The 23,264-nt window shown below is 43.0% G+C and overlaps 1 protein-coding gene across 5 annotated transcripts in view; it reads left to right on the top strand.

The window, feature by feature from the left end:
* Window positions 1-23,264, top strand: part of meis2a (Meis homeobox 2a) — a 94,591-nt gene that overhangs the window by 51,408 nt on the left and 19,919 nt on the right. For all 5 annotated transcript variants that reach the window (XM_058091432.2, XM_058091433.2, XM_058091429.2 and 2 more), the window contains exon 9: window positions 14,284-14,360. In XM_058091432.2, coding sequence (XP_057947415.1) covers window positions 14,284-14,360 — 77 coding nt within the window. The remainder of the gene's footprint in view (window positions 1-14,283; window positions 14,361-23,264) is intronic.

Genomic DNA, 23,264 nt, shown 5'->3' with positions numbered 1-23,264 from the left:
GCAGAAGGAAAAGGACCCGGTGCCAATCGTTCAACAGAAGCTGTAATTGTAAAAGAAAGGACTCAAACAAAAACTCAACCAAATCTAGGCCTTGGCTGCATATGTGAACACATCTGAATATTGATCCTGTGTTCCCGCGTATCCCCAAGGCTGCAGCGTCTGACATACAAAAGCACCTCTCTAAAGCCCATAAAGCGTCTTGCACAATTATTTAGATGAAGACGGCAGTCCTAGAGCATCATCCTACTACTTCTACTCCTGAAAAAGCACAGCTGTAATTAGCAACACATCTCCGAACACCCCCCCCACCCCTTTCTTTAATGTTCATTACTAAAAAACCGGGGGCAATTACAAGTTCAAAGTGGGGGTTTTAGGGGCACCCACAGCCCCGCATAATCACTGGCACATTAAGCGCTGCTCATTTGTCACAGCACAGCATGCATAGTTTTATGTGTTGTTGAGTCATCGACAAGCTGACGGGCATCCATTTCCATACAGGAACAAATCTGAGCCCCCTACCCAAGGCAAAGTGTTAGCTGGCCCCAATCCTCTTATGCTGTGATTCTTTGTTTTCACTAGACAACAGCAAACACTAGTGACACCTTCACTGTAGCCTACTTGCATTCATCCTCTTATAGGTGTCCTGTTTGCATTTACAATCCCCCCCCCTCTCCTCCTGCTGCCACCTGTCTCCCACCCCCCCTGTGCAACACGTGACAGTGTACGTTTCATGTTTGTCCCTGCTGTTGTGTCTCGGTTACCTCTAGGGCCGGGTCACAGCGGGCTAATCCTGTCTTCAGGTGGCCTGTTTAGCACAACAACCGAGGGAAGCGCTAGTGCGCGGACGGCAGTGAGATCCTGTTACAGGACTTCTCCACACCAGGGGTCACCTCAGACCTTGTCAGAACACGCACATATGTCCCGGCTCACGCATACATGCACATGCATAGACGCACAACACATGACTTGCTGCTTATCTACCTCAGTTGGCTCGAGTTTCATCTTCCTCTTTATCTGCGGACTGTACGACAAGTCTTCTAGTCTTTCTCCGTCCTCTCTCCTTCCCTCAATCAAGTCTGCTTAAGGTGCACTGATATGATCTCCATGGCGACCCGCTCCGGTGGCCATGCGTTGCGCCCCCATTGTCCACCTTACTGGGGGGAACACAGCTGGGTCCCTCTGTGATTTGGAATGGAGCCTTATCATGTGTAGCTCAGCCTCGGTGCACTGCGAGAGCGTAGTCGTTTTTCACCGGCGGAACGACATCCATCACCGTAGCCAGGCACTGGCTGTTTTCATTAAGTAGCCCATCCAGGCAGACAGATGTGTTCTGCAGACAGCCGTGTTTGCCTATGCAAGAACGCGTATTAACCCACAATCCTTTGGGGAAGATTAATAGGCTGCGAGCCTCTTTCCATTGATTATCTTCATGCTATTTCCCCCCTTGCTCCCTCCTTTCCCGCGCCAGATATCAAAAACTAATGAAGCCTATTGGAAGCAGGAACGGTGAGCCTCTTCACGGATCATTTTAGGTTTATTTGGACTCAAACAGAGAGGAAGCTCTTTATGGCACAGTATGAGTCGATTTAAGAAAACAAATGTGGGGAGAAGCGCTTGGAGACTTTCAGTTTCTGAGGAAAAAAAGACAACTGGAGACGGCACCAGGCAGATGTTAGCAATTCTGCAGCATAGCAAAGCATTCCTAGTGTGAGAACCTCCTAATTGCTATAATGGAGGTGGTAAGCGCTGACAGTAATGGAGTCGCGCAGGATCCATCCCCAGCAACCTGAATTAGGGGCCACATGGCAGATCCGCTTCAGGATGGACTTTGTTTTTGTGTACATTATGTTGGTTCTTTAAACTTTCTCAACCTTGATGTGGCATGGAAACCAGGACAATCACAATTAGTGCAAAGGGACCAGATGAGAATGACGAAGAAGGTCCTCGAACAAGGTTAGCAAAGAAAGACCTAGGCAGGGTGGACGTCAGTGCTTCAGGATTGCGTAATGGTTCTCCAGTGTTCTCCAAACTTTCTCAACCTTGATCTGCACAGAAACCATAGAAATTGGTAGTAGTGCAGAAGGATGAGATGATGTTTTGACACGGACAGAAAGACCTGGGCAACCACTTCAGGACGGGCTCCTTTTTTGTACATTGTGTTGGTTCTCGAAACTTTCTCAACCTTGATGTGACACTGAAAATGGGACAATTGGCTGGACTAATAGTGCACAGGGACGACAAGATGGTGTTTTGAAGGTTAGCGTGATAGATGGCGCAGAAAGTCCTGGGTGAGCCGGCGAGCAGAGAGTTAAAAGCATCCATGTGATGGCCTCACCTCTGCACCAGGCCTGGTGAAAGGCGGCAGGGTGCTGTCGGGGAAAATGACTTCCTGAGACATTACCATCAATCACCAGACAGGTCAGGCCCCCCAATCCTTCCATCAGGATGGAGAGTAAGAGAGAGAGAGGGAAGGGGGGGATGGTGGATTAGACTTGAGGGGAAGACTGGGTTGAGGCTTGTCGGGGGAAACGGCTATCAACAGTCTGTTTCTTTCACCGTCTTGACTGGTTTATGTCTTTCTCTTCCTCTTTTCTCCTTTATTTTCCAGTCTGAGATAAAACCGGCTAACCAAGGCATTCCGGTCAACCCTTGCATCATTAATTATTCCACAGGCACTGAGCCCTAGAAGTGAATCAGAAGCGAGGAAATGGTAAGTGAACGAGGGAGCACGGAGGTTAAGAAATTGGGAGATGGGGGACAGCTGTCCAACACCCACAGATGGTCTTCCTCCGATTATGTTTTTCTGTCTGTCTAAGTTTTTTTTTCTGTAAATGAAGGATGGGATGAGGAGGGAGGCGCTTGGGTTACCTCAGCGAGCGGTTGTGTTACATTCCAGAGAAGGGAAGGGGTAGACGGAGGGTGGTAAGGGGGGGGTGGTTCAACGAGTTGTTGAAAAGAACACAGACGCTTGTCAACAGCCTCCGAGTCGGGAAGCCATCATGCCTTGCAGGTCATTGACCCCTTGTTGCACCCAGATTGGTAGACGGATCTAGACCCAAAAAACTGAAAAATCTACCATGCTGTTTTGGCAGTGGAAAGTCCTTTAGTTGCTCTAGACATGGCTGGCCAGATGTAATAGATTTAAGCAGTGAAAGTTCATCAGCCTTATTAATGGCAAGGTGTATAAATTAATTACCTGACTTTTATGGAGTGGCAAGGGCGAGAGTGGAGTCGTCTTATGAGCTAATGTTTTAGCTAGCTGGAGGGGGAAGTGAGCAAGTCATTGGGAGACCGAAGTGTGCCGAAGTCCACTGAGTCCAGTGTGGCTGGGTGTTCGCCTGACTGCTAACACGCATAAGCTGATCGGGTTAGCTTGTAGCATGGGGGACATTTGTAGCTTGCAGCCATTAAATTAAATAGTAACAATTTAAGAAAGCGTAAATGCGCACACACACACACACACACATGCATGCATGCACCGCCATCCTGTAATGAGCAGTAAGCTGAGCTAGCTGATGGTCATCCTCCCATGGGGGCTGCTGGGTGGCTGCCAACTTCCTGCCTGCTTTGTCAGTGGATAAAGCCCCTAACAAACCACAGGGCTGTAGCTAGGCTAGGCGGGCCAGCCAGGTCAAAGGTCCCTTTAGTCCACCCCCCGGGCAGGATTGAGCCTAAGAACCGAGCCAAGGAGACGCGGGCACCAGGTCAGCTGGAATGCTCCAACACCATTAGCCCAACCTGTTAGCCTCCTTCTACTTCTTTTTGACTTCCATGTCAGCTCATCTTTTGAAAAGATCCTCAAGGGGGTTTTTGCAGTCCGCACACTGAAGCCCGAGGGCCCCCCCAGCTGTGCGGTGTTGAGCAATGACAGGAGATAGCTCCTTGACTTGTAGGCAAAGAGATGAAAGGACGACTGGGGAGATGTTCATGTCATCTTCAGGCATAGCAGGTACACACATGGTGGGGCTTGACTGGCTCCCTTGCATGCAAGATCTAAACTGAAACAGTGCAAAAGTCTGAGGCTACCAGAAGATGCTTTGTTTACATAACAAAGGTTATAAACAATTGAAAATGTTGCTATACGGAAACACAGTAATGACAATGTTGTAGTGTTTTAGGTGTTCTTGCAGGTTTTTATGAATAGGAATTGTTTTGATAACATAAACTTCAAATACAAAGAACGATGGTTGTCTTGTGTTTGCTTGATTGTGACAGATTTGTTGTATTTTGTTGGACGGTAGAAACACGGGACAATTGATTGTAAACAACGATTGAGTAAACAGGAACGGTATAACACAACATTAAGCTTGACAGTAGCATGAATATTACACTGTTTTTACGTCTTACTGATGTTTTTTTGTCGACAGGGTTCACTTTGGTTACACATGAAATTGTCCTTTAATCTAGTTTTACTTTTTGGTGCGATTTCTGTCAATAGAATTTTCTATGTTGCCATTGTCGCGTGCACACTGACATAACCATTGAAGGACAAGGCAGCAAATCTTTCTTTCCAGCTTGCCCATTCAAGAGGGAGGCAAAATTTGACACGGCTGACTTGAACACATTTAGCATCATTAGCAAACAGGAAGTTTACCCCTGCAGCTGTTTGTGGCAGAAGAGGGATGGGGCGGGGAAGCCTGCGCTATAATGGACAAATGTTACCGCCTTTTTTTTTTGACCTGAACATTTAAAAAATTGACATTACAAATGTTCTATGATATCGTCTAAATTGGCGTGACATTCCACAGTTGGCCCCAGGGGGTGTGCATGTGTATGTGTATGTAGGGGGGGTTGCTGGGGTAGGGTCCTTGTTTGTCCTCAGTAAGTGGATGTGCTCTTGTTGTCGTGTCCCGAGGCTCGCTGTTCGAGCGCCGTGGCCTTTCTCTGGAGAATGTGAACTCTTAAAGAGACAGGAGCGAGAGAGAGGGAGAGAGAGAGAGAGAGTGCTAAAAGAGGCTTTGCTTGTGTATTCCAATACTTCTGCTCATTAAGTTAATGCACAATGAAAGGGAGAGCCGTCAAGTGGAAACTCTCAGAAGCTTCTATTTGAGCAGCAGCAAACCCCCCGCACTCGCCTCCTCTCAAATGAATGTTTCAATTTAAACTGAAGATCAACCCCTCTTTACTTTGAATTGGCAAGTCAAACACGGAACACAATGGACAGAGACTTAAAGAGATACTATATGCAGATATTAAGTCCTTTTGCCAATAAAACACCTTAATGCAGATAAACTTTAATGTAACTTCTTCATTCAACTCCCTTCAGGCCTGTTGAGAAAATCATCGCTTTGTTGTCTTTATTTTACAATGTGTGCAAAGGTCATTAAACAGCGCTGCTGTTTATTCAGTGGCTTAGTAGTTAGCTTGCTGTTGCTACCGATGGCTTTATGACGGGCAACAATAGTAATTGGTGTGCCTATAGCCACTTTCACACAGAGATGCTGCAAAAAAATTGTCGCTTTAGTGCCGAATCTCCTGATACTAGGTAAAAAATACCAGATTAGCTTTAAAACAGCAACAAAACTGACAGAAAAATGTCAGGTTTTACAGGCAGCATCAAAACAAAGTCGTACCCAACTAGCAATAAGTAATTATTCTTGATAAAATAAAACACATTTTATAGTCTTTCACATAAGTGGCTTTGATACAACATCATCACGGAACTGATGCTACTTGATACTTCATCATTCTGTGCCAGTACTTTTCAGGCAGTACAGCAACATGAAAAAAAGTGGGAAAATGCCGGCCTATCTGGCGGACTAACACGATGCGTTGCTAACTGCTAGTCTTTGCATCATTCACAGATGGAAGAGTGGATACCTAGCTCTCAATTTCACTACAAAGACTCACCAAGATGCTCGTTTTCCGTCCGTATTTTTTACCTGAGGACTGGAGAACACGTCATGTGCTGGAAGACACAGCCATCCCAGAGCAGACATTATAAGTGTTGTTGCTGTATCTAAGCTGCTGTGTTAATATATGATCACAGCATGTATATCAAACCATGCAATATTGTTAGAGGTTTTTTTTAGAAGGGTTCATAGTCGAAATAGGTCTATCCCAATGTCATTGTTGTTAGCAAGCTCATATTAACTCATTTTCTCGTGTTATAATGCACAGAAAAGGGAAAGAAATATGTGTTCATGTTTCACATAAGGATTGTGAATGATGGACAAAATTCCCAAAAAGTACAGTTCACCTTTAAATTCTCCAAATATCCCAAAAGGTTGTCTGAAAGGAGCTTTAGACTTACGACAATAACTGCACATGCGTACACAGGCATGTAAAAACGATACTGCGCTTTATCATTTGCGTTTTTAGGCTGCAAAAATGTCTTAAAAATGTAGTCGTGTGCAGACATGAGGCGAGCCAAGAGCTGGAGAGTCAGCAGTGCTGCAGTGCCGGGGTGCCCCTGAAGCGGGCAGTTACCACAACAAAGCCAAACCGGCCGGTCTGAAAAAGCAGGCCAAATTCCTGCCCTCTAGGACCTGGCTTAAAGCTCGAGCGGAAGCTTTGAAAGATGGGAGGGTGAATTTGTGTGTGTGTGTGTGGGGGGGGGGGCTGAGACGAGGCCAGACGGGTTAGCAAGAAAGCGATAGCTGCTGGGGGAGACCTCCGTATGGTAAAACTGTAAGAGACTGTAAGGGATGGCGGGGTGGTACTGCTCCTCATCTGATCATTAAAATAGGCTCATCTCTAACGCTTTGGGCTACGAGGCAGATCAAAACACCCACAAAAGTATCGGCCTGCTTCAATACATGGATGCGTTAATCCCTCCCTGGCCACAACATTAGGTACACCTGCTCTAATGACAAAGCACAGATAGTAATGTTCTGTTTTTACCTGATATCATTTGTTGTTGATGTTGTATAACTGTGCAACATACTGACATATGTTATTACAATACATATAACTAATGTTTTGATCCTTTCTAGGGTGGCTTGAGTATTAGGAACATCTCACATGTAATTCACTTTTTCCATCGCGGGCCACATACTGAAAAATGCTGTTTTTAAAAAAAAAATTGTTGAGTTGAATTTTTTAAATATGTTGCAGACCAGGCTGCACGGCGGTCGAGTGGTTAGCGCGCAGACCTCACAGCTAGGAGACGGCCATCTCTGTGTGGAGTTTGCATGTTCACCCCGTGCATGCGTGGGTTTTCTCCGGGTACTCCGGTTTCCTCCCACATTCCAAAAACATGCTAGGCTCATTGGTGACTCCAAATTGTCCATAGGTATGAATGTGAGTGTGAATGGTTGTTTGTCTATATGTGCCCTGTGATTGGCTGGCGACCAGTCCAGGGTGTATCCCGCGAATGAATGAATGAATGTTGCAGACCATATGCAGACGGCAAAAGGCCTGCAGTCCGCACTTGCCCATCCCTGGTGTAATTATACAGAAAATAAAGAGAGTAATGTTCATTTTTTTATGCATTTGCATTTACTATACAGGTGTGCATCATAGAGATATAGTCATAAGTCATAATAAAACGTATAACACAATATGAGGAACAGCTCTCAGGGTGATGTAGGATGGCTCTCCACCAAAGATCCAACTGTTGTATTGACTTGTACAGATGTACCTTTAATGTATGCCACCGTTTTTCTTCACTGTGTGTAGAAAACAAGCGCTCCTTTCTCTCTTTGTTGCTCAGTAAGTCTGGAGGTACGTTGGGATTGTGTGGGAGTGATTGCTATTTAGCCTCGCCGAGCTCGCAACAGTCGGATGCCGACGTCTCGCATGTCCTCCGGGGGTGGTGGGGGTGCTTCTTCCTCACCCTCTCTCCCTCCTTTCTTCTCCAAGCCCCCACCGCTCCCCCTCTTCCCTTTTCCTCACCCAGTGTACTTCTAGTGTAAGGGTAGCGTCTCTCAAATCCTTGCACCATCACCAGTGGACATAAATTAATGGTGCAGGGCAACAGGCCTCCTGGCCGGGTCCAGGAGTACATCAGGAGAGTGGCGATGCACTGCCAAGCTAGCACAGCTCCTTTAGCTCATTTACGCCTCAGGCCTGTCCGGTCGGTGTTTTGTTTCTTCTTTTACTATGAAGATTGTTGTCCACTCATTTAGGAGTTGGTATGCTCTGAATGTGCAGGGAGATATGAAAGCACTTTCATTGGCTGTTACCAGTGGCTGGCATGTGGTGTTGGTGGTTTATAGGCTGGCATCAGAGTGGGAGCTCTTTCCTATGCCTGGGTAGGTGAAGTCACAGGGTCACAGGGTTTCATATCACGTGTTCTTGTGACAATTTGGTAGGGAATTGTGCAAAAAAAGTGTTGGAATAGTGTGTTTTACTAATTAAGGTGCAATTTATTATACAATTTATTGGACTAAATTATTTCTCACTCTGTCAGTCCCAAAAGTCAATGACTCCATAGTTCGCAAAAATCATTAAGCTGTAGTTAATTATATGTTGAAAATTAGTTGATGGCAGAGCTTCAAATTGTAAAAAAATTAAATAAACCCAAAAATGTTTGTTTGGGTTTTTTTTTTTTGCTAATTACTATTACTACTTTTTTTTCAAAAACCTTGTTTTTCATTGTGATGTCAATCAGACCAACTTATGTTAATTCAAAACTTGAAATAAATCCATCCACATTATGATTTGTGCGTTAATTGTCAGTTCTAGGTCTGTTTGACATCTGATTGCACACTTGACTGTTTTCGTAAAGTCCAATTTTGCACAGAATGCTGTACACAGTCGTGACGGACTTGTAAAAAAATATATATTTAGCATATCTTTTTGATCTGCGAGTATTCATTCACTCAGTCGGCGTCATTTGTCAGCCCGACCAATTGAAACGTTAATAACGACGAGTCGGCATATTTAAATGTGCCAATCTTCCCCTCCCCTCGGATGGCGCATGCAGATTCCATATTAAAATGTCATTCATCATGTTTTGATTGCATTCATTTCTGACAGTGAATAATAACCATCAACCTGCAGTCACTTTGATTAAAAACAAATAAGATTCCAATCGATGCCATGTGGGGAGGAGGCGTATAGGAGAGGAAACCCGTCAAATGCTGCCGTCATTTGTTTGGCATTTGGATGTTATATAAAGTGCAATAAAGGGATAAATAAAGAGATGGATTCCTAATTTGGATCAGTACACCGCCTTCATACATCCTGTAGTTTTGAAAGCTTTACTTTTATTTAATACAAAGCAATTCAATGCCTGTTGTTGGAATGTGTTGCACATAAAATATCATTATAATATAAAAAAAAAAAAACAATCCCGGATCCCTACCTAAAAATACTGTAGTTTCTTTACTGGCGTCCCCAAAATATAGTGGAGCCCACAAAAAGTAGTGAAATGATTCCACAGAAGAAACAAACTACCGCCATGAAAGCACACCCTCCTTGGCTCAAGGTAATAAAACTCAACCTATATTTCACACCGGTCGTTAGCAGCAAAATCTTTTCATATCACTACAGCAACGGGGTAAACAGCCAATAGCCCACCTATTTCCTGGGAGTCATTAGCGTGGAATAGGTTTTTTTTTTTTTCGCTAGCTGCTCCACGGCGACCTTGTGACCGCCGTCTATAACTCATGTCACACACTGATGATGTCATTCATCAATTGCGGGTGGGAGGGGTCAACGACTGCGGTGGGGGGTGGAGGGGGATACGGCAGAAAGGGGTTTGGATGAAATGCCGGATAATGATGCGTCTGAGGACGTTAGCGGCCAATGTGTGTGATGTATAGGCATGGAGTGGTAGATGTGGTTACTGTACATGGCTCCAACCACAGGGGCCGTTACATGCAGCATTATCAGAGACGGGAACACATCACACTCTGTAATTGAGCCTGTACCTACTATATACTCTGTGTGTGTGTGTGTGTTAATGTGTTTGTGCATTTCAAGATACACAACATGTGCGAGTCAGCATGGCGGCACAGACTTTAACTTAATTAACGAAGCGGTTTTCGATCCGAGCTGCCTCGCACGACAAATTGAAGCTTCTCATCTCGGCCTGCTAATTATTTATTAGCTGTTTTGCGGTCAGGCCGCTTTTAAGGCTATCGGTCAACGCTCACTGCTAGGGGAGGGTATCAATACTTCCTGTGTGTGTGTGTGTTTGTGTTCCATCCATTAAATAATCATGTCCCATTGTCTCTAGAGACAAGGGAGGAGGAGGACATCTCCAGACGTTAGACTGCATCATTTTTTCTATGCAATTCATTGTCTTCACAGGCACATATACACAAAATTAGGACACCTCACAGGATGTGTAACTTTTCTGCTCCTGAACCGCTGCACACAGAAGGGTGAAAATTTGTCAAAATATGCACCCCTACTGTGTTGTCTGTGCTATTATTTTTCTCATGAATACACCATGTGGCGGTGCTGTTATTAAACCTCAAAGTTGGACCCATACCTTGAAATATCTCTACTCGTTGTGTTCTACAAAACACTCACTGTAACTTTGGGGTGTTTGGGCAAATCACTACAAAATTTGTACACACTTTTAAGAGACTGACAAGGACACACATTTAAAATATGAGCATGATTAGTTGAAAAGCATGGCTACTGTCAAAAAAAAAACCTTGGAGGGGCACAGGCAACACTTACCAACTACCTGCTCATAAAGCCATTTGTCCAATGATTATAAACTCTGAGGACGTCTGTATTACATGTGTGCTAACTTGTATTCCAAAGCATTTTTTTACCTCACTATACATTACACAGTATATATACACAGTATACTGTATGTATGTTTGTGTTTGAACCCGGGTGCAATTAACATGAAGGGGTTACTCAGAGGTCTAAATAGTCGTTCTCCGATTTCACGGCTGCTGTGGCCTCGTAACCACCAGGCCCACCATGGCGGCCGGCTTCTCATGCCCATCTGTTTGTGTGTGTGTATGTGTGTGTGTGTGTGCGCCAAAATGCAGTGTTTGGAGCTGAGATTTCAGAGCTCCAAGCTTGAAGGAAAGCTGCCACAACATAATGTGTGGGTGGCCTGTAGTCATAAAAAAAAAATCAGCTGTGTTGTGTATCTTAGAATTAGTGTATGTTAGAACTAGCATGTGATGCGGGAAGGTTGGATTCAGACAATAGTGTCAGGCTGGCTTAAAGTGGAACCCCTAAAATTTTTCATTTCTTTGCCTCATTTGCCAAAGAGCTTGCTCATGTTGGTTTTCTTTAACATATGGATGTACAGGTATGTGTAACTTGAGGTTACTTGTTATGTAATGGAAATAAAAACCCAGAATTTCACAAAAATACATCTCTAAAGTCGCATCATACGAGATCTCAATCTGGTGACCCTCAAATCATTAGCTCCTTGCGTGTGTTTTGCTTTTTGTTTGGCTTTTAAGCCACACTTACTCCAAAGAGAACAATCCAAGGAATACATGGAGGAGCATTCAAAGCACTAACACTCCACCATTGGCATATGCGTTGTTACTTGTTATCATAATTTGTTGTTTTTTTTTAAATTGATTTCAATGAATTTAAAGATACAGTACACACTAGTGATTGGTGGTGGCCATCTCATTTCTACACTTGTATAACTTTAAAGGCAACAATTTGACCCTGCTCTAACATTTTAAATTTCTTCATGGAAAAGTTCCACCATCCTTTTAGTGGTCCACTGTGTGAGAATGTGTGGAACTTTAACATCCTCACTCTCCTTGATGAGACATCTTCCTCGTTTGTTCAGACCATTCGTCACCAGGCTGATGCTGGTCCAGCTGAGCTGCTGGAGAGCACATGTATACACACACACACACGCATACAACACACCATGCGATTGATGATGGGATCTGAGAGGCTGAGGAAGCCTTAATACAATGTAAATGACCCACTCCCATTTCCAATCTGGGCTGCTCCTCCATGTCATCTTCACTGTTTGTCTTGTGCACATTTGTGGGCGTGAGTGTGTTTGCCAGCCTGGTTTGTGACCGAGGTCAAAGCTAATGTGAAAACACCTAGAAGCACAGAAGTGATGGTGCACTGCACTCTTATTACAGGTATACGATGCATTATATGAATAGGCCCTCCAACAAACCACTAGCTCTTATTCTACACCACACTATTTGTTATTTAACTGCTAATTCCCGAATTTAGTCTGAAGAATTTAAGAATTTAGTAGGACAACATACACATCATAAATATATTTATATTATAGTCCATCTACTTTTAGCTGTTTTTTTAGAAGAATAAAACAAGAATAAAAAATAAAAAATATAGATTGGTTCATACATAATGAACCCTAATAGTTATGCTTTCTTTTTAAATAGTTCTCATAATATTATGACTGTATTTGCATAATATTTATGATTTATACCCAAAACTAATTTTAAAAAAATTATTTGTTTATTAGTTGTTTTGTTTGACTTTTGGATATTTTTAAATATATATATTTAATATTATAATACATAACTTTCTGCTGCTAACATGTTATTTTTCATCATAATAGTGTGATAAAAATATTTGATTTTTTACAATGTGCCATGGGCCAATAAAAAAACAGCCACGGCCGCAAATGGCTCCTGGCCCCACACTTTGGGCACCACGGGTCCAGTCCAAGCCATATGTGCAATAAGATTAAGATTAAGATATGCTTAATATGTATATGCTTATATATATGCTTAAGCATATTAATAAGATATGCTTAAGATATGCTTAATTGATACATAATTAAGATTGTGTGTAGTAATGCACTAATATGGGTATAAAACTGGCATATTAATGAGTTACCTAGTATTGTTTTACTTTCAGGAAAATTGTCCCTACTCTAGTTTCTGACATGCATAGAGTACAAACATAGTGCTTTTAAATATTTTCTGATAAATTCCCATTCGACCACAAACACACCCACATGCAATGAAGCAGCTCCCTTTCTTCCCAAGCCAATGACTTGTCAACACTCGGCAATCAAAACATTTCTCTTATGTTGCTGGTAATTGAACATATCAGCATCAGATTAATCCTGCTGTGCAGAAAGGCTTATTATTATTTGTTCTGTACACTGAGTCTTGTTTGTTCATTGAGTACATTCCTCGTTGAATACAGACAGGCAGTGTCCTCTTGGTTCTAATTATTGAAAAAATAATATAGAAAATATATTTTTACAGCAGGCACTCCTTGCGACCTTGCAAGAGGTGAAAAAGGCTGGAGGGCAAAAAAAAAAAAATAGCAGAAGAGTAAGAAGGTGTTTTCTTTGAAGGGGAAGAATGTTAATGGAGCTTGAAACCACCTGAAAATAGAGGAGGATTTAAGTGTCATCTTTTAAAAGGAATTCTTGTGTGTGTGCTGATTTGCAGGTGTCAAATTTACGAATATTTGTGTGTGAGTGTGTGTCTGTATGTGCAGAAACACACAACAGTGTCTCATTTGTTTCGTTTGCGTGCGCCTCGACTCCTAATCTGGCCCTTAAAGACATCTGTCAGTGGTGATCATTGTTGTTTTGTCATGCTACATTGCGGGGCAGCCCCAAAGCCTGCCACTTATACATCAGCCATCTTCCCTCTATTGGAGACCACATCGATAGCATCACAGCGTCCCGTAACCATAAAGCAATTTTATTGTGGACTGATGACCATGACTGATGGGCCAAGGGAAAAAAAAATTGTTCCGGTCCCAAAAAATTGCCAATTTTGCTGAGGGGGTTCTTGTTTTCCACGGTTAGTAAGGTGGTTAGTTAGCAGGATCAGGTAGACACCATCAAGGCTTTGTGTACGGGTGGTGTTTGGACCAAATAGAAAGCCGTTTTATTTCAGCACAGATTTTTCTGTCATTTTATGAAAAATTAGACAGGTATGTTAAATATTGCCTATACATGCATACATACGTTGTTAGTGCGTGGGCGGGAATGAGGGGGATCAGGGAGGTTGACACATTTGACAAACTTGTTTGGCCAGCTCTGACAGGTTTAGTTCAATTGTATATGTGTGTGTGTTTGTGTTGATGGGTGGGCGGATGCATCTTTTGCTATACGGTGCTGAGGGAGCGCCGGGGTTGGGAGGAGGTCAGGCAGAGGTGCGGCACAATGGAGGAAGACATAGGACCTTAGCGCTATTTTTTTTGAATATTTGACTATTTGCATGGTATAATGGCAATATTTGTAATTGGTACAATGGGGTTGAGTGTTTCTGGTGCCAGCAACTCGTACAGTGGTTTGTACAGATTACAGCCCAATCATAAGCGTTATGGACACAAAGACTCCTCTATCGTGCATGGTTAATCACATGACCGTCCTACAAAGTAATTACAAAGTCAACAGAAATGTCCAGTACACAAGGCTAACGGTCGTGTTTTCCTCTTTCACAGCACCCGTACCCATCTGAAGAGCAGAAGAAGCAGCTAGCCCAAGACACGGGTCTCACCATCCTACAAGTAAACAACTGGTGAGTCCACATTTGCACCTCCAGCACCTTTATTACAGCATGTAAGGATGTTCTGGTTTTTATGTCTTGACTGGGAAGATTATAAGCCACCCCTCCTCCCCGCCCTGCCATCAACCAATCATCCCCTCCCCCCCAAAAAAACCAGTACCAACGGTGCCCCCACAAAAAGACGGCACCAGCGCCAGCCGCCCCCTTCCTTGTATATACACTACGGCGGATTAAGGTGGCCAGGCCGGTGAGGGTCCTTTGTAGACGGCTTAGCACATAACTGGGGGTGGTGGATTAAATAAAATGATCACACAAGCAAAGAAATGATACAGGAATTACTTATCAAAATACTAGCCGCCGTTTTTTTTTTTTTATCTGTGGCTTAATTTGGCCACGTACATTCTCAGGGTGATGTTCAGATTAATTGAAGTGACAGGCTCCTTTCAGCATCCCGGGAAGGTATTTGCACGGATTTCAGGTCTTACACAAACTTAATTATATGGAGCCCCATTTTATCATTCTAATTCCGTGTAGCGGGGGCTTCTATTTACAAATGACAAGTCTGTGCCTTTTATTCGCGGCTTTCCTTAATATATTTATCAAAGCGGGTTCATTTACAAAGTGCTCTATCTGTTGGGTACAGGCGGGCCCACATTAAGCGAGCTTTTACGTTTATCAGACGCGCAGGCCGACAAGCCACCCGAGGGTCAATTGATTTTTTTTTTTTTTGCTTCTCTGATTCATTTTTTCTCCTCTTTCGTCTCATTTTTCCTGGATCACAATGAGAAACATGCCTGGAGAATTAGCTTGGTTTGTCAGCCTTATCTATCAGAACCTCCCCCACCACCACCGCCGCCACACTCTCCCCCCTTTATTCCCTCCCAGCCAAAAGGGGGAAGTCAAGCTACTTAAATTGGCCACAGGAACCCGCCGTTATCAGACTTTAATGCACCCTACAGTGTGGATAGCATTTCAATTACACCGGTAAGCAAAGATTAGCTGCCTGTTTTCATGCCTCGTGCCGCCGTCTCGGGCCGGCAATGCCGCGCACCTTACCTACGGGAGCAGAAAATTGAGTTGCCTTGCCTGTGTCATGGTGATTAATACAGAAAGACTCCGCTAACCTGACAGGGAAACAGACAAAGCAATAGCTATATCTCTTTAGAAGGAGTGCATTGCTTCTTATGGGCGACATTTCACCTGGAGAAGCTTTTACACAGAGATCCTGCAAAATTAACAGCAGATTCTCAGTGTGCCAGCAAAAGCGTGTCGTTAGCGCAATTGTGTGCGCATCCCATAATCACTTAATTATATGATGACAGATTCATGGCTCAGGTGGTAGATTGGTCGTTTCCCAACTTGACGGTTGCTGGTTCGATACTTCGCTCTTCAGTTGAAGTATCCTGGGGCAAGATACTGTACCCGATGCTGCATCATCAGTCAGTAAAGGAGTAAATCTAAGGCTTTGATTAACGTAAAGGTACTACGTAAAGGCGCTACAGACGTTTAAGTCCATTTACGATTGCTCTGTAACACTGTCAAGGCTTTGACATGACCTCAGAGGTTGGAAAATTGCCGGGTCATCTGCCTTATTCTGTGTTTGTGTCGTTAATATGAATATTTATTCACGTGGCAAAGTCAATGCCAGATAAAATAGACGTCAGCCAGCGATAAGAACTTTTGACACAACAGGGACAGGGACGTAAGTGAAAATTGGAGCATCAATTTCATCATTGAGGGGGGAAAAACAAGACAAGATTTCACTGGCCGTTTATATGCTTTTGCGATGAAATACTTTTGGGTTTATATTGGTAATAAGTTCAAAAAGTTACAAGCAAAGTTGCAAAGGTTTTCCTGCTTGGCCAAATTTGCGTTTGAAATTTCAGGATTTTTATGCATTTGCAACATCATAAAAAGGGTCCGCTAACAGGAACAGTTATCAAAATTATTAAAAATTTTAAAACTACAAACAAATGTTGGCAAAACATGCACGACATGTCAAGTGCATTGTAGCATTTGTACTTAACATACAAATGACTTCACCTAAGTGGAATCTGAAATCTTACAAAGTGCAAAAAACCTTTTGTGATGTCGCCAACTAGTGGTCTGGCATGCATATTACAAATTGTCCCATGTGTCTGTGGATCGAGAATGACCTGCATTCCATTACTGGAAAGTTTGCAGATAAGTCCGCGGTATTCCTCCCTCGGTTTACAAGGAGTGAATTAACGAGAAGCTTAACGGTTTCACACCTCAAACTTTATTTGCCCTTCCTTTTCCTTCTCTGGTGTCTCTTTCCAAGTGGCTGCTCAGATAGTCCAGCCAGGACATGACGGACCACTGCCGTCCGAAATTCCTGTTAAAAATAAAAGCCCTTCAAATTCCTGACTAGGCCCTGGCATTGTTCTGTGCTTGCCTTTGATGCATTACCGCTGCCAACAGGACGGGCCAAAGACGGATAGACACACAGGGAGAGAGAGACAGTCAGAGGGCTGGTGCTGGATGGAGAAGGGTTGTGGTGGTGGTGGGGTGGGGTGGGGGTTACATAGTCACTGTCTTCGGTTTCCAGCGCTCTCCCCCCATGGGGAAAGGATGTGCTGAATCAGGGCTTTGTCCTCTGGCGGAATTGCGAGGGCACAAGGCAGCTCTGTGGAAGCTCAAAAAAGCATCCTCCCTTTTTTTTTTTTTTTTATACCTGCAGCTCACCTGCACACCACCGAAAAGAACACAACCGCCACCTCCCACTACCGCTTTGAAACCGTTTGTCTGGCTCCTGGAGCCGCTATCTCCCGTCTGCATCATTAGCTTAACAGCCTCACCTGTTTGTAGGCATTAGCAGGTCCCGTGTTAATAAAGAACACGGACAGGTTAAAGTCCACTATTTGACGGCTACTTGATTATGCCCTTAATGGCAGCCTATGTGTGCATATCGTGTGTGTGTGTTCTAATGGACACTGGCAGCTCTCTCACAGTATCCTGAGATATTAGAAAGACATCGTGCACCAACAAGGACGCTTTGGTTCCTGTGTCTTTCTATCACGATTAAGGGAGAAGAATGATTGTGAAGCTTCTGTTGACATTTAGAGGCTTTATTTGGCAATTACCAGGATTACCCAAAAATGACTTTTTGTTGAACACATTCTTTTTTGTTAACTCTAATGTTGTAATGCTTTGGTCAAAGAACAACAACAAAGTTTCCACTGGCATGCTTTTGCAGAAACTGCCATCAATAATAGGTGTCGGGTGTGGATTCTGGATTTTCATCATCCCACTTTTGAAAAATTTTAAGCCAAGATCAAGAAGTACTGCAGTGAAAATGAAGAATAGCAACTACACTTTGTACAGGATGTGCAATTGGATAAATTAGCAGGAGTTGATAACTAATTACATTTATTATTAAAAAATATTTCCACTAATTTTGTGTAGGATTATGCATATAGTTTTTTACACATTTCTTCGAATGCATCAAAGTCGTAATGCATTGGTTATCCAGTAGAGTTTCTATTATTGTTTGGATAGACCGACACTTTGACAATGTTTTCCTTACCTTTATACGGATAAATGTACCGTAGCTTCTAGTGCTTTGGTTACCATCCAGTTGGACTGTAGTAGAAAAAAGCTGTTTGTTTATCAGTTAGTGGGACTACCCAACAATACCTTGTCATGCTACACACATACAGTATGATGTTGAATTTTTGTGGTAGTTTAACAATCACAACAATGAGATTGACATTGTAAGATTGTTTGGCCTTCAATGGAGGACCATATCTTAACAATGAGTGGTGTGGTTTTCTTGTCTCGGGCAGCCGTCATTGGGAGCTAAATGGGGCCTGACCGTATCCCCTCGCGTCTCTGCGTCAAACCCAGCACGATATCCGCTGTTATTTACCACTGCAGCGATGCAGCCATCACATAAACACACACACACACACACAGACAAGCTGCAGCACGGGCCTGAGAGATGACACCAGTGACAGATGATGGGAGAAGAAAGCTGGCCTAAAGAAAGGCAGGAAATAGTGCGCTCGTTATTCCGTCGTCTTCACAGTGAGCTGAAGAAGGCAAATATGTCACTTCTTGGCATATATGATGACGAACTGCTGTGCCAATGGAGCACTAATAACAATAAAGAGGGCACTAAGCCACACTCTATTTTTACTCCTCTGGCTCCTCTCTACAGCCCAGGGGGGAATGCACACACACACACACACACACACACGCACACACACACACACATGGGAGAGGCTGTAATTAGCGGCAGAAAGGAATACAATGAGTGAGTTATTAAGACACAGGGGCGGCTCTCGGCCAACCTTTGCCCCCTGTCGGAGCACAGGTCACTTGATAAGGGAAGGATATCCGCCAGACGACGGCGCCAGGCAGCCTGTGCCCACTGATGACATGAAATAGACTCCGTATCTCCCAGCAGTCACCTGAGGGAGGCCATAGTACACTGGTTAGTGTTATTATTATTATTATCACAACTATAAAAGGATTACACAACTGTATGAATATCAAGTGTGAAGCTTACATGTATTGAGAGGGTGGGGGATATTTTTATGAAAATTTCAAAACTGACACAAAGGAAAGAAATGAGGAAAAGGCATCAATATAATTTTGTATGGAAAAAAATGTGATTTATTTAAAAATAAAATACAAATGTACAGTCTTACATTATTATAAAAATATTATATTTGGATTCATATAATTTCATTTATATATGAGTGTACATATATATTGTGCATACTTGAGCAGAGGTACAAGAAAGCTCATTATCAGGTTCAACATTATTGCAGTGGTGCACATCTTGTTTGCAGTGTTCGCTGCCAAGATAAAGTCCAAACAAAAAAGGCTTCCAGTAAGAAACTTTTATGATCCTCTGGTTTGGCGGGCGAGCCCAATATGAAAAAATATATATAATAATAACTCATATTTTCCAAATGTATCATAAAATGGTGACTCCTGGTCTCATTTTTCCATTTTTTTTTATTATGAGCTTTGAGGCAATGATGATTCCCCCTCCTTTCCTTTCCTAGACACCCTACTTTTTTCCAAGTCTTAACTTTGACCCAAATGGAAATGGCAGGGTCTTTTTTGGCAATAACCTGGGATTTCGGGAAGTAGCCATGTTGTACCCTCCACCGCTTTGCTAAATATACCACCTAAATGTGTGTATGTGTGTGTGTGACTGGTAAAGAGAGGGGGAGTCTGTGGCGATGCCAACACGAGCATCATGATCCCTCTCATTTAGGGAGCGCTAATTGGCAGTTAATTAGCAGAATTGACTCTGTTGTCAGATCCCAAGTGGCAAGCACCCCCCCCCCCCACCCGCTAAATTCATTTGATCTGGCTGTTTTTCCTCCATGCTCAAATAATAATCCCATTTCATCTCCACTGGAGGCATACTCACACTATTGGCAGATTAGACCCTTCATTTTTATATATATTTTTTTTAGTTCAGCAGTTGTTGCCATCCACATTTGCAAGTGAGCCATGGGGGAGTTTTAAACAGCTGATGCTAATGTGTGCTACCGTTGTGTTGATGTGTGCACTTTTTGCCAGCGTATGTGCCATGTGATTAATGGTGCCCCCTCCCACTTTATCAGACACTTGAGAGTGTATCGCAGGTCAGAACACGGCAGCTGTGTGAGTCAACAATCGGGGTGGGGGGGTGTTACTTCCATAAAACTAACACTTCCGAGGATTTAGTAGAATTTCATACAAACAACAGTGCAGCGTAGGTAGTACACAGGCGGGGTATGTTTGAGGGTTAGTGGTGTGTAGTGTTGGTATGACTCAAGGAAAATATCTCAAAATTGGTATAACAAAATGTTTATAACTTACAGATTTTGGCCAGTTTCCACCATGATTCCGCCACTTCTGGGAACATACCTAAAAAATGAAAGAATGACCTTAAACCTGGACCTACAATGAACAAACCTCCAAAGTTAGGAACCAAATCCCATTTGCTGTCACTTACAAAACACTAGACTGTTTTCTCAGACCATAGCATCAATCGCAACTGGACTGTTGACCTTGTCTTTGAAAGACTGTGTGGAGCACAAATCGCCAAACGTTGGAAGGTTCATCCATGAATTCGGAATGTGAACTTGGTTAGGTTTACCCGACTGATGATGTGTTGTTGTTGTCTGAAAAAGACAACCTGAACAGTTGAATCGAACGGTTGCCATCGATTTATTGCCCTGATGAATGAGAATATTCAGACACAAGACTGATATGGAGCTAGCACCGATCTGATAAATTAACAAACATGATGATTGGATCTTTTGCAGGTATAACTTAAAAATTCTGAGACTGGACTTAAGATAATTTAGCTGTGCAGCACAAACCGTTGATCCTGATCCAGAAACTCAAAAACTGTTTCATGGATTTTGATCAAAATTTCCAACCATTTTGTTGCTTCAAAACTGGCTCTTTGGATATGATACTTAGCTCAGTAATTATTTCCCAGGAGTTAAATTTATAGTTGTTTTTAATTGGATTTGATGTATAACTACAGCATGTTCTCATATTTTTATTATGTATTGGATTGTTTGTTTATTATTTTTTTATTATTTTTTAATTATTATTTATTTATATATTTTTTAATATTGTTAAATTTTAGGATTTTTTCTTTATTTCAAAAATGCAATGTATTTTTACATTTAAATGTTTTTCTCGTATTTAATTAAATTAGACAGTTACCATTTTTTTTTAGCTGACCTGTTTACTGGGTAATAGATAACTGGAGGACGCCCCGGTTTGGGTAGGTTAGAACCGTGCATATGAATTTGGTTCACTACCAACCCTTTGCAGTTAATGAACATATTAGCAGCACTTTACACCATAATCCCTATTACAACAATAGCATGATGTGGCAGCCCATTTGAAGAACAGTGCATCACTATATCAGCTGTGCTTATACGGTCGATAATTGAATGTAATATAGTGCTTCCTATTTTATCCCGTTTCCTACTAAATGTACTTGTGTGAGGCTGCAAAGAGAGCTGAAAGAAGTATTGCAGCAAAAGCATTAGAAAGCGATGGAGGAGGAGGTACGGGAGAGGGGTTGGGGGTGTCTTTGTACTTCTCAGCACCTTTTGGCTCCTTTATTCCTCAACAGCTTGGTTTTATTGGCGGGGTCGTTTAATAACAAGAGCTGCGCGTTTGAAATAAAGTCGAGCTGCGCTTGCGTGGGTGAGACTCCTTTTTCTTTTTCTTCGTCTTTTTTTGTCTTTAATTCTACTTAATTTCTGTAGCAGCAGGGTGAGAAGTGTGTGTGTGTGGGGGGGAAGGGGGTGATGAGAGGTCGAGAAGAGGGAGGAAAGGGAAAAGTAGGTTAATTTCTTTCATTTGCAGGAAGATAGAGAGATGCTGTGTTTTCCTGAGCAAGAAGTAGCTTAATGCACGCGGGCAGCCGTCGTAAGCCTGCCAGAATCCTCCATGAGCCCGGGGGCCATCTGTGAGCAGAATAGCAATTTTATGACTTTGTCATTAAACCAATTTCACAGCCGTATTGTTTGGTAATGAGGCCGCCGCAAACGAGGCGAGATGTCACTCTTCTCTCTGCCTTAACCTGTACCTCCTTCTTCTTCTTTTGTCGCTTATCCCAGCACCCCCCCCCCCCCCCCCCCCCACACACACTAAGCTCTTACAGGGGTCCCCGGCTCATAAAAGGGCAAAAGTCTATACAGTCAGGACTCTTGTTTATGAGCTTCCATTTGCTTTAGAGCTCATTGGGACAAATGGGAGCTTTTGAGGGGCCATTTACACCGCAACGTTTTCAGCTAAAACCCCCACAAAAGTTGTTTCACACAGAGATCCCGCAAAATAGCCGTAACAGTCGTAAAGATTCTGTATTTAGAGTGCATTTCACACAGAACAACACTGCAAACCCACGGCATCCCGCAACCAAGTGCTAGTCAGCATCACAAATACGTACATCCATGGCCATGATAACTGCTTCCAACACAACAGGCCAGTCAAGGTAAGCGTCAGGTGACACTGTTATTACATACAAATACTGTATATGTACACGCATGTTCTGTTTCTTATCTTTCGGTTATATCAACTTTTTCAGACATAATTGTAAATGGTGATTAATCATGATTGTGAGGGAGCTGCCAATCCTCCCTCACTGATCAGGTGTATGCCCCACCTACACTGTCCGGTTTCTCTGTGTATATAGTTGGCTTTAGTTATTTACATATATTCTGGTTAGTGCTTTAATTATATTTGTTTGCCATTTGAGTTCAAGTGCCACTTTAGTTAGTTAGCTTTTCATTTAGAAGTCATTTGTGTTTCTCCTTTTGTTTGAGGTGATTGGTCGTGGCACAAACATGGAGGCGCGCTCATGGGAGTGCAGGGCAGAGGCTGATCACCTCAATTGGACTCTCCCAAGTGCCACCTGGAGGAGGGGGGATTGACTGGGTGGTAGTTGGGGAATCCAAGTTGTTAGGTGTACGTGAGTGTTTATATGTGTATATATACAGGAAGTGACCCATCAGTGGGGGACTCCTGAAGGACTTATATTTAATATGAAGGGTGTTGGGAATGTAAATCGGGTACCTTTTGGACTTGCTTCACCCTCTCATTGGGAACTGTGGTTGGCCCTTCACAGGTAAAAGGGGCTGGGAGAGGCCTGTTGTGTGTGCTGGGTGTCTTGTAAAATAAACTCAAAAAGCTCTCAAGCCCTGGTCTGGTGTACCTTTCAGCTGCTATGGCTATCCCAGGCTAGTAAGAGGCCATTGTTTTTCAACTTGAAATCTTACAATGATGAATTCATTCAAAACGCTTGATTAATCTGTCCATTTGACAGCCTTAGTTTCTTTACCAGCCTTCATATTCCAGCGTTTATAGTCCTTTTGCTGCAACAGAAACTAAACCTCAATGCTGATGTAGCATCAGTTGAAAAGT

This window comes from Doryrhamphus excisus, linkage group LG14, assembly GCF_037039965.1.
Source record: "Doryrhamphus excisus strain RoL-2023G ecotype Guam linkage group LG14, RoL_Dexc_Guam_v1.1, whole genome shotgun sequence".
Lineage (NCBI taxonomy): Eukaryota > Metazoa > Chordata > Actinopteri > Syngnathiformes > Syngnathidae > Doryrhamphus > Doryrhamphus excisus.
Note: the sequence above shows the minus strand (reverse complement) of the source record. Positions and strands in the feature narration are given on the sequence as shown.